A 12,311-nucleotide genomic window follows, 5' to 3' on the forward strand; every position below is an offset into this window, starting at 1 on the left:
CGTCTCCTCGGCTCTTGTGTTTTCTGTCTTTCACTCTTTATTAGCGAGTCGGGCCTCTCAGGCCGTGAGGTGAATTGAATTTGCACTTCCATTGTTTTAAGTAAAAGAGCGGTGACTAGTGATTTGTAAAAAATGCAGACTGGTTGATGAGTTGCTTTTATGAGCCCAGACAGTGTTGTTCTAATACTGAAGTTTCACAAAGAGTCGAGTCTCTACACAGGAGCATCATCAGACTCGAGGCTTGTCTTGTGTTTTGTTTCATGTGAAGAAAACCCCCAAAAAACAAAACCTCCTTGTCCCCTTTTTCCATCTAAGCCTGCTTTCCTTTTCTTTCCTTTTTTCTGCATTTTCCCTTCACTCCTGCGTTCCTCACTTTTATCTGTTTCCTGCTCTTTTTTCCATCCATCACGTTTCAGCTGCTGCAACAGCGTGCTGATGCTTCGTATGCGTGCATCGGTTATTGGTGAAAAGTGTAACACAGGTATTTTCATACTTAGCGGGAGTGATACGAGAGGTGGGAGGGGGTTAGATGAGTGCACACTGGGGCCCTGCGGGGAAGAAAAGAGGAAGGGGGGGCTAATTATCTGACATCTACGTTGCGCAGCACCCCTCGGGAACAACATGCTGTTTGTTCCCGCTCGCGTTTTCAGTTAGCACCGTTGCTTCCCAGGAACAATCACTGTGTTGTTTTGCCATTAGCGTGAGATGAATAGGGATGGAACAGCTTTGTGTAGGGACCCCCACACTTTTTACCCACAACCACTCCTCCTTCACCGCCGCCGCCGCTACCAATCGCGTTCCTCCTCCCCCCCCATCGCGCTTTTCTCCACCGTCGTTAATGCACAGAAGAGCGGCTGCGTCACGGCCCTCTCACATGATGTCCTTCACTGGGAATCAAGTGGGATCCCCTCAGCTTAGTTTAACGAGCTTTTTTTTTTTGTTTATCTGCGTTTGAACAAACCAACAGCGAGACCACGAACCTCAATGACAGCAGAGCTGGTCATTAGCGAAACAGCGTTCAGGATAACTGGGTGAAAGAATCTGATTTTGACTGAAAACGGCACAGGAGTAATCTCTTTGTCTCTCTCTGTGTCTCTCTGTCTCCACAGTCCTGGTACCTGGGCGAGCTTAGTTCCATTCCAAGTGTCGAACGGGACTCCGATTCTGCCAACAAATGTCCACCAGAACTACAGCATAAACATCATTGGTGAGCCCCTGGTCCCCGCCGAGACAGGGAACTGATCACACAGAGGCCGGATGACCCCCAGGGTGGATAGATGGGTGGGGGCGTTGGTAGTGCGGAGCTAGCACTACAGGTGTCCACAGCCATGGATGAAACCAGCAAAGCAGCAAGCGCTGCATAACCCTCTCTACTATCCCCCCCCAACCCTCATCCCAGCCCCTCCTTGTTCCCTCCCCACTCCCGTCCCTCCCGATGATGGACACTGGCCCTGAAGTGAAGATGAGGGTTCGTTCAGAGGAAAGAAGAAAAAAAAAAACCAAGAAGCTTCAGGTCTGCTGTCTCTTCACCCCGGCCCACACACACACACACACACACACACACACCTACCACCCACCAGTCAGTTGTTGTGTGTTGCAGAACTTTGCAATCCATTCAGATACTGTGATGTATAGATGCCTTAATGTTTTATTGCATGACACTCTAGTCTCTTAGCGGCGATTCCTATTATTTTTCCATGTTGGAGGAAGATGTAAAATCTAGATTTACAAACACACCCACACACACACGCATAAGTGAGGGGGTCTGCATATTTGACAACCTCTGCCTGGTGGATGGCTCAGAGACTCTAAGCTCTCCAACTGAGACCTCTTGAGAAGAGGCTTTCCCGCATCAAACGATTCACTGTGTGCACCATAGGAACAAAAACTTGTGAATTCAGAGTGTTTCTTCTTCCATTTGATTTCAGTTTACTGTGATACGACTCTTTGTTCAGAAAAATGTGTTGACTTTGTTTATTCTTTACTGCTACTTACTTCATGAATTAATGTAAACACTTAGGCCCCTTTCAGACATGGCTTCACGGGTTTGTCAAAGCGATTAAGACACCGGTAACTCTTACGTGAACGCTTCTCACAGCAGCGCCGCAGACAGCCTCGGTATGTGCAAAAGGCTTGCTGCATTTGTGGCCGCAAGATGTGCCCGGCGATATTTAATTCTCTTCGCCGCCACAGACCCTGTTCACAGGAGACATTTCCACATGACAGGATGATGGCTCAGTTTTCATTAAGTGTCCCAGTAAGTCATGGCAAGCTGGGCAGTGAGCAAGCAAACGCAACAGCAGGACTTCCCCGACCTTTTTACTTCTTTTTTTTTTTTTTTTAAGTGGTCTGAGCCAGCAGCATCTCTGAGATGGGCACAGGATGTTCTTCAGTGGCAACGCTGGACGCCAAAAGCAAACCCTCCTGGCTGAAAGGGCAACAAAGTCTGCACAAGTTAGGATGGGTGTTGGTGGGGTAAACTGCCATCATCTGGAGCGTCATCCAGCATCCAGACAGATAGCAGTTCCTGTCCTGTGGGATATGTTTTGGCTAAAAACCGCACCAGTTCACAGCTTTCCAATTGAAAAGTGATGGTTAAGACACCAGTGGGTCCTCACAGAACATCTGCATGTTGCACCCTTTCCTGCTTTGATATGTTAAAATATCTGCTGTGAAAACAGTGAAAACGCCCTCTTCTGTAAACTTCGGTAAACTTGTGCGTGCCTGTCCATCAGTACGACTGAGACCTGCGCCGTGTCGAAAGCTGCCCGTAAATGTTAAGATGCTGTCAGATTAATGGAGAGGAGTGCATGTCTGAAAGGGGCTTTATGGGTAAAGGTTGAGAACTCTAAATGCAGTTTTCAAAACAACACTAAATGCTAGGCTTGAGATTGGACCCCTCACGAAAGAATTAGCATCTCCTTTAAAAAAAGGAATATAAAATAAAAAAAAAATGCGACAGAGGCAAGTGCAATTGAATTTTTGAAGGGAAGCTATCAGTCTGTCAGCCCTAAGACTCTAAAGGAAGGGGGATAAATATGAAATGTTTTATGGGTAAAATGTTTGAGAAAACATCTGAATTTGATTTCAGTCACGATATCCGTCTCCTCGCGTGGAAAAAAGTAAAAAAAATAAAAAAAAGTAAAAACATTAAGTAGGAAAGGCAGTTGAAGGCGAGCATTAAAGCTACCTGTGCAGCGCTGAGCAAAACCAGCACTTATTTTGAGCCCTTCCCATCATTATGGGGAGATTTTTTTTTTAATTTATTTCAGAAAAAAAGAAAAATCGTAAGTAAAGAAAACGAGATGCACATAGTGCGCATAAATGTTCACGATGAGATCAAGAGCATACGCATTTGGCCAACAGCTTCTAAAGCTTATGTTTACGAAAAAAAGAAAATAAGAAGTGTTAATTCATGGGAAAATTTGTATTATTCATGCAAATGTAGCGTGGGCTTATGGGTAAAGCTACAGTTTGTGCAAGGTTAACTCTAAAGTGGAAGAGGTTGAAAGCTGAAATTCCGAATCCAGGTGGTGGCAAATCCCCGAAATCAAGAATTGCGCGTGGCGTGTTCACGGCCATTGCCTCTCCAGTCCAGACATATTTATATACGAGGAAAAAAAAAAATCTCTCCAGTACTCTTAATTTGCACGATGACATATAGTCCACATTACGTGCCTTGCCTTTGAATATAGAGACATCACTACACTTGTTTTTTGCTGCATTTATCATTATAGAAAAAAAATTAACATTTTTATGATAAGAATTGTTTTGTACTCTGAATGAAATTGTTGATTTTTAACTTCATGTACTACTCTATGTCACAGTTACATTGCATATCAAGGCTGTGTATAGTTGCCGTTTTAAAGTTTGTAATCAACCAGCATTTGTTTGTTTGTTTTCAGTATTTTGGTGGTTTTTCTAATAACCTGTCATCTTTTGTTTTCCTTTTTTTTTTTTTTTTTCTCCAATGCTCATTTCGTTCATCTTCCAGTTACTATTGCGGAGGGTGGAATTCAGAATTATGAAAATTATGCAATACCAAGTTTTGCCTATGTAGGTAGTGCTTATAGATGCGTCAATTATTAGAGGCTAGTTTGGAGATAGATAATATTGTAATGCATTTATTTTGTTGATATCGTTGTTTGTCGTTGTTGTTGTTGATGATGTTGTTGTTGTTGTTGTTGTGGGTGTTTTTTTCTTTTCCTTTTTTATCGACCAAAGTGGGGACTGCTTTCTATGCAGTGTGAGACAAGGTCTTTTTTTTCTCCTTTTTTTCTTTCTTTAGCTTATAGGCCTACCGAATGACGGTGAGACATGTTCCCGTGTATTATGAATTTGGGAGATTTGGGAGGAGGGGTGGTATTTTTCTAGAAGTACTTATCTTAAAATGATGCACCCTTGGGCTTGCTGCGGCTGCAAAGTCACTGATTGGTCTACTGTGACTCTTACTTTCAACTTTCCACCTGGGGTGCTAGCGTGTGACCTTGAAGGAGCTCTTTTTTTCTTCTTCTTCTTCCACTGGAGAGACAGCTTGACTTGAGCGCGACAATCATTTGAAGAAATCATTTTTGCGTAGAATCCCGTTCTGTCTCGGCTCCCCGAGAGCCGCAGCCGATGGCGTCGCGCGCGTTTTTCCGAATCTTTACGCCGTGCTATTCTAGATGTCGCCGAATGCAATTCCCAAGTAGATGCCTTAAACACATCAGTGAAGTGGCCTGTGACTGCGCAACAATCACACACCGACTAATGCTAGTGAGACCTGTTGAAATCAGTTCCAGACAGGCTCAAGCAAGCCTTTAGAAAGTATTTTATAAGTAGTAGATTTGTATAAATGTATATACGATATGCACATATGTCAATTCCTGAGACGCTTCCCTAGCAGAAGCCCCGTAGAGTATGTTAAAGGAAATATTGGACTGCAGGAGTGTGGTGTCTTCTAACTTCCTGTCCAAATGCCCCCAGTAGAAGCTTAAATAGAATCCACTAGGAGAACAAAATCTAGCACTTAAATAGCACATAGGCAATCATCTCCCCCACCCCCATCCTCGTCCTACAGTGTTCAGAAGTCAAACTAAACCTCTCAGGCGTATTACAGGGCATTATTTATATCAATCGATACCTTGCCATTTTTATTGTAAAAAAAAATTTCTCGCAGAAAGCTGCAGCGCAGCCAGTGCTGCTATGACACCTTTTGCACTCTTTCCCTGCAATCGTGAAAGAAACGTTTTCCTTCGGAGAGTTCCCCCGAGAGCTCTCCAGCGCCAGCAGAGGGCTAAGGAGCAGAAATTGTTGTTAAAAAGTAATCCTCAAGTCAAGCTCAATCTCTCAGTCTTCACCCAGATTTCTCACGCAGAAAGAAAATGTTTGAAAAAAACAAAACGAAAAAAGTCACCCCGTTGTAAGTGCACTGCTCTTTTTTTTTCTTTTTCTTGGTTGCTTTTTTTTCTTTAAAAAGGAAAAAAACTATAAGTGCTTTGCAGCCTTTGGCCATTGGAGACCCCACTGAAGTGCATTGTCCCCAAGTGTGTGTGTGTGTGTGTGTGTGTGTGTGTGTGTGTTTGTGTGCGCAACTTAAAAGTGTGTCAGGGTCACTGTGCTGTTGTGCTGGTGTCTGTTTGAAGAGGAGACTGTACATAATGGTAAATATCCTGAATGCGTCGATAGCTGCGGTCTGCGAGGCTGAACTCTGCTTTGGCAGCTTGAGCGTGCATGCAAGTGCGTGCAAGTGCGTACGCGGTTAAATTTCCGAGCTGGATGTATGATCGAGTGCCTCCGACACTACACAGCGATAGAAGATGAGGGTCTTTCTGTCGAGGAAAAGAAAAAGCCTGCCGTAGGACAGGAGTTTGTACACTGTAAACTTTCGGGGGAGTTCTTCTTTGAAGCCCACATTTGTAAATGTTCATTTCTGGGGAAAATGAGTCAATTCCATTTTAGGAAAAAAAAAAAAAAGAAAAAACAAACAAAAAAATGTTTTTTTAAATTTGGATTTGTTTGTTTCAGAGACTGGATTTGAGTTAGAACTCTCCAGGTTTCTCTGATTAGTGTTTTCATCAGGTGTTCCTGTATGTAAAGATAAAAGAGGGGGGGGTCGGGGAGGGAGTGTGTATTCTGTACTGATCCATAAATATTAAGAAACAACAACATTGAAGGCTTTTTTTTTATTCTTATTAATATTATTTCTGAACTTGGTTAGTGCTTAGATATTTCCACTTGGGAAAGACTTCATGAATATTTGAATTGTTGTTCTTTCAGTAGTGTGGCCATAGAGCGTGTGATGTGATTTATCTCGGGGGTTGGTTTTTTTTCTTTGGAAATGGGTGTGAATTCTTGTCCAACAAGATTGTGGTGTGAGTGTGTTTCTTGTAGCAGCTGGGAAGTAAACCTGTAAGGCAAAGGCCCCAGTTTGCATCTGACCTTAAGTGAGAAGCAGGGTCAAATCTGCAGTGACAAACGTCCTTGATGAATCTGTTGGATTGTTTTTTTTTTTCCTTTTTCTTCTTGTTCTTAAAAAAAAATTCACAATTGTCGCAACGTGATTGGTGCTGCATCTCACCGTATATCTGGCAAGTTTGGAGCCGTGCGCATCGTTCGCATACAGGCGATGCTGTTTTAAGAATTTCCTAAAAGAAAGCATCCACTCATTTTGCACTTTTGTCATTTCACACGTTGTCAAATCCTGATGTACTATAGGAAACCCTCCATTCACACTACAAACAAATACTACATGCTTTTCAGGTGCTTCAGATTAGGGTACTGTACCTTCCAGCTGAGCTAGTGTTTTCGGGTTAAAAAAATCAGTGTTCAACCCATCAGCAGCTTCAAGAGCCCCCATTCAGAGCAAATACTGAGACTGGAAAGTATTATTACACTGATCGCTGCGATCGCAGAGAAACAGGACGACTTTATGCAAGGAGGACCTGTGGCACTCATGCAATATGTGAGATTGTTCCTTTTTAACTGAATGTCACACATTCTGTAGGGACTGAGAGGCTTGTACACATGCAGACTTAAGAGAAAACTTCATTTTCATCCTACATGAGCAATATACATCTTCCATACTTTGGCTAGCTGCTAGTCACTTGGCATCAGGTTGTTATGAAACATGAAAAACCAGCATTTTTACAGGATGTAACATTCACCAAAAGGAGACTAAAAGATAGCAATGCAGTGCCTGTTCAAGCTGTCCAAGTGTCTGTTGAATACAATATGTAGAATGTGATAGACTTAACTTTCCTACGTGGCGAGAAGAAAACGGCGTCACACCGAGCAGAATGTGGCAAACGCATCTGAAAATATGCTCTTTATCACTTCTTTTGGTGTTTTTTTGTGATTTATTCATTTTCGAATTACGTCAGCACACGATGCCCACGTCGGATTTGTTAAAAAATTAATAGGAAATTCTTCTTTTTTCTTTTTTTTTCAGGGAGGGAGGGGGGAGTTGGGCGGGAGGGTCAGTGCTACATTAAGCGCAATGACGGAATTTCTTTAGTCACCATTTTTCTCTGCAGGGCTGATTTCTTTTTGGGTCTTGTGGCACTTTTACTTCCCTCTGCGCACACATTTCTATTTTAGGAATCACGGTGGAATCTATATATATATAAATATATAAAAGGAACAACAACAACAACACCAACAAAACAATATGTAAACAGTCTCCAGTAGTGATCGTAGTTACACTGCAAGTGTGTGCAAAGGTCTATGTATGTATCTGAATGTACGTTTTAGAGGACTTTTGGAAAACCTTTTTTTTTTTTTTTTTTTTTTTCATCTTTTCATTTACAGTTTAGGAGCCACAGGTGTCCATTGTGAACTGTATAGCAAAGGCCTTGATATCCCTTCTTTTATTGATTTTTATCAACGCCACCCAATAGGCGATGCCTTCAAGCTAGTTACATTTGGTGCAGGGGCTAAAATTGCCACAAGATTAAAATCAGTGTAAATAAGGCTCAACTTTTTGTGATTGTTACTGTTATATCCAGCCTATACTGCTAGCAGCTGTTTTTACTGCAGTCAATTACTGGAAGTGGATATATTTCCTATGCAAAACTGTTTAAACAATAAAATGAGCTATGCTACAAAAATGACTTCATTACTGTGGCTCTTTCTTGTGTTTATTTATTGCATTTGGTCCTTGCTGATTGTGAATGATTGCAATTTGGCACATAAAAGTCCCAGTTTGATATCTGGTGACATTAACTGATGAACAAGTAAAGTGACACAGCTGATGTCTGTATTCAAGACAGCTGGCCGCAAAGCCACCTTAAATTTAAAGGTGGCTTTGCATGTCGCACAGTTCAAGCCAATGGTTTCTTTATTCACATTTAGACCTGCGTGCTCGAGAGGAAACTGAGTTTTTGCCTTACAGCTATTCTTTATATATATGCTCACCTTGTTATCTGAAACTTTGGCCATGTTTAATAAGAGCATCTACTCTCACTGGCCTTTTTATTAGGAATACCTGTTCAACTCCTCATTAAGACAAATATCTCATCAGCCAATCAAATGGCAGCAACTCAATGCATTTAAGAACATGGTCAAGAAGAGCTGCTGAAGGTCAAACCAAGCATCAGAATGGGGAAGAAAAGATCATTTAGATGAGCTGCTCTTAGTATTTCAGGATCTGCTGGGATTTTCCCACATTTTTCCCACTCTAGGGTTTGGAAATAATGGTCCAAAAACAGAAAATACCCAGTGGTAGGGTAAAAAAAATGCCTTATTGATGCTTGAGGAGACTGGTCAGACTACTGCAAGCTCATAGGAAGACAGCAGTAAGTCGATTGTTACAACTTAGGTTGCAACTATTAGGTTAGGCACCTTTAAGATGTGGTCAAATGGGAGATTCTCATCATGGATATCGAGCCAATCAATCTGCAGCAACGGTGGGATTCTGTATACCTACACTTCATGTAGGCACACCTAATGAAGTGAGTGTATGAGTGAAGCAAGGTAAAAAGAAGACAATTAACATTATGAGTTCTTTACCTAATTAAGACAGCGCTACACAATGTGAGTGTGTAAAAAGATTTCAGAATACCCACACACATGTGCAGGTGTTTTTGGAACAATACATCAATAGAAGTATTTGCAAAATGACATCAGCTCAGTGAGGGCACTGACCATATCATTATGGATAATGTTTGTCATTTAGTGTTCGATCACAAGCATCCATAAAACTGCTATTCAAATATAATATAGATATGGGTAGAAGGAATCGTGTTTACCTGGAACAGACATTTAAAAAAATGATTGCTCCTTTAAAGTGAACTCACTGAGAAAGAAATATACCTTTGGTAAACACACACATCATCACCTAAAGCTTCTCTCTCCTACAATCCAGAGTGGCAGTCTAATCTAATCTACAACTACCATAAAAGAAGACAATACACTATCAGTAGGTATGATGGGGGGGTCACTTGGATCTTATAGACCTTAACGTCACGTAGGTAATGTGAATGTGTCGAAGGGTCCACACAACACAGTATACATTCAATAAAAATTCATTGCATCACATTCCTGAAAGCAAGTCCCAGAGACCAGAAATCCTCAAAGATGTATTGCAATCCAAGACAAATGTAATGCTCAGGTTCAGGTTACGTCAGGAACATTTCTACGAGAACTCAGACTGGAAGAGGAAAACAGGGATAGAAGCTGTTGCAGGGGTGGAATAAGGACAGTGTCAGATCAGAGGAAAGACGACTATTTGACTTTAAGTATTAAACTAATTGGATTTCCTTGATTCTTAGAAGTGTGTCTGTGACAGTTTGCTCCGAAAGCAAACATTAGTTTTCATGTCCTGGAAAGATCCCATGACCCCGCATACCCATGCTCCATAAAGGTATTACTCCAGCTAATCTGCTGTAATGCGCCAATCCCCAAGGGATGGGAGACAGACTTCAGTGCTCGGACCAGAGCACAATTGGTCTGCTGGGACCTCACGGGTCACACAAGGTAAGATCCATCTGGGTCACTGTGTCAAGCACATGAAGTTCTGATCGAATAAGCTTTTCTAATGGGATTGAGGACATTGAAAGAGGCAAAAGTCAGGCTAAAGCGCCAATTAAGTCTCATTATGGACCTGTGTGATGTGCTCAGGGCTCAGCTGGACACTTGATGGCAACAACAGGAACTGTCAGTTGGTGCCCACAAGACCAGGTGCCCTGACTTCAGCACAGGCGCCCTCCTAATGGTGGTTAAAGCGCTGCATGTTGCATACCAACAGCAGAAAAGCCCACCTGGCCTCAGGCACAAACTAGAGTTCATTTGGCTGTCATTAAAGAGGACCAACAATGTGGCACGCTGATATAAAATTACCCGATCTATAATGGTAATCATTATGCCATTTATCAAAATTGGCCAGTTGAGTCAACATCTGGCTTCAATAGGGGGCTCTTGTCGGTGAGGGTCTTGGCACAGTCTTGTACCCTACATATTTTCCACTCTCTTTTATCAAGGCCTGCTGTCAGTGATTTGACGAAGCTAAATAGATGATGATTTGGCCCTATTATGTTTCGCAGGACTCAAGCAAACGGGATTTGTTGATTGCTTTTGTGTTTGTCCTTTTTTCTCCCCTTTTCTCTTTCTTCCCATATAGATCCAGGAGAGGTAACGGCGTCTTGTGGCTCTCCAACGTGTGTCTGACTGTGTACCGAAAAGAGGATGGAGAGGGGGAAAGCACAGAGAGTACTCTCACACAAACCTGTGAGTGCAGGGGCTGGACTGAACCGCTGGATTCAAGCCAAGGCCGGCACAAAGAACTCTGTCACATCCCCAAGTTTTATGGGAGGAATATAATCTTGTGTGCTGTTGGAATCAGGTAATGAATGAATCTGATCCTGTCGTCGTTTGGCATCAAAGTACGAGTGTAATGTACTTTATCTAGCAGGAAGTAATTAAGGCAAACTTTGCAGTGATTGATATTACTAGAGTTTGGCGCAGACACTGTTGACACTGCTTATGATTTCAATACAAAAAGGAAACTATAAAATAGATTACAAACTGTCAGCGCTGCTCTCTCTGCAAATAAAACCCACAAGGGGAGAGATTTCAGGAGTCAATGTTTTGCTTAAATGAATTGTTTTGTGGAAATATTGGACTGATACACTTTCATATTTGTCTGCTGCAAAGCTGCAGCCAGAAGAGATTACCTTCTGGCTGTACCTCTGAAGACCATGAATAAACACTGGACTACAGCTGAAGGGATTCAAGAGGCGGCTGTAGCTCTACGGGTTCTCAAAGCCTTATCAGAGTAGCTCACTACATGTAACATGTATCCCTGTATCCGGCCCTGTATGCTTCAGGAAAAACTGAACAGGATGGAGGTGGACCCCTGCCTGGGGGCTTGGATCTCCGACTACCTCACCGACAGACCACAGTACGTCAGGCTGAAGGACATCACGTCTGACACTGTGGTCAGCAGCACAGGAGCACCACAGGGAACTGTGCTGTCCCCTCTTCTCTTCACCCTGTACACCTCTGACTTCTGCTACAACTCTGAATTATGCCACATTCAGAAGTTTGCAGATGACACAGCCATCATGGGGTGTATCTGGGATGATCAGGAAGAGGAGTACAGAAGTCTGGTGAGGAACTTTGTCGCATGGAGTCACACAAACCACCTGCAACTCAACACCTCAAAGACTAAGGAACTGGTTGTGGACTTCGGGAGGTCCAGAGAAGGTCCACTGCCGGTTCAGATAGAGGGGGAGGAGGTGGAGGTGGTCAACAAGTACAAGTACCTTGGGCTGTGGGTGGACAACAAACTGGACTGGTCATGCAACACAGAGCACCTGTATAAAAAAGCCCAAAGCCAACTGTACTTCCTCAGGAGGCTGAGGTCTTTTAACATCTGCAGGAAGCTCCTGAGGATGTTTTACCAGTCGGTGGTTGCTGGAGTACTTTTCTATGCTGTGGTGTGCTGGGGGAGCAGCACAGCAAAGAAGGACTCATCCAGGCTGGAGAAACTGATCAGGAAGGCTGGCTCTGTGGTCGGCATGAAGCTGGACACTCTGGTGACAGTGGCAGAGAAAAGGACACTAAAAAAACTGCTGGACATTATGAACAATGCTGGGCATCCTCTGCACACGGCCATTAACAACCAGAAGAGTCTGTTCAGTGACAGGTTGCTTCTCCCCAAGACAAGAACTAACAGACTTAAAAACTCCTTTGTCCCACACGCCATCAGACTGTTTAACTCCTCTCTGGAGGGGAGAGGGAGGGGAAACAGGAGGACAAAGGAGGGGGGAACAACTAAGCTGTAGTGCCTCTTCACTTCACTGTGCAATACCTTTTGTGCAATACTTTTGTTA

At 42.9% G+C, this 12,311-nt stretch overlaps 1 protein-coding gene across 6 annotated transcripts in view; it reads left to right on the forward strand.

The window, feature by feature from the left end:
- LOC146391434 (nuclear factor 1 B-type-like) overlaps positions 1 to 8,090 on the forward strand; it is a 64,724-nt gene extending 56,634 nt beyond the window's left edge. For all 6 annotated transcript variants that reach the window (XM_084924392.1, XM_084924390.1, XM_084924394.1 and 3 more), the window contains one exon: positions 1,110 to 8,090. In XM_084924392.1, coding sequence (XP_084780518.1) covers positions 1,110 to 1,242 — 133 coding nt within the window. In that variant the 3' untranslated portion in view covers positions 1,243 to 8,090. The remainder of the gene's footprint in view (positions 1 to 1,109) is intronic.
- The last annotated feature ends 4,221 nt before the right edge of the window (positions 8,091 to 12,311 follow it).

The sequence above is a fragment of the Perissodus microlepis genome, chromosome 3, assembly GCF_051167445.1.
Source record: "Perissodus microlepis isolate ML-2025 ecotype Zambia chromosome 3, ASM5116744v1, whole genome shotgun sequence".
Lineage (NCBI taxonomy): Eukaryota > Metazoa > Chordata > Actinopteri > Cichliformes > Cichlidae > Perissodus > Perissodus microlepis.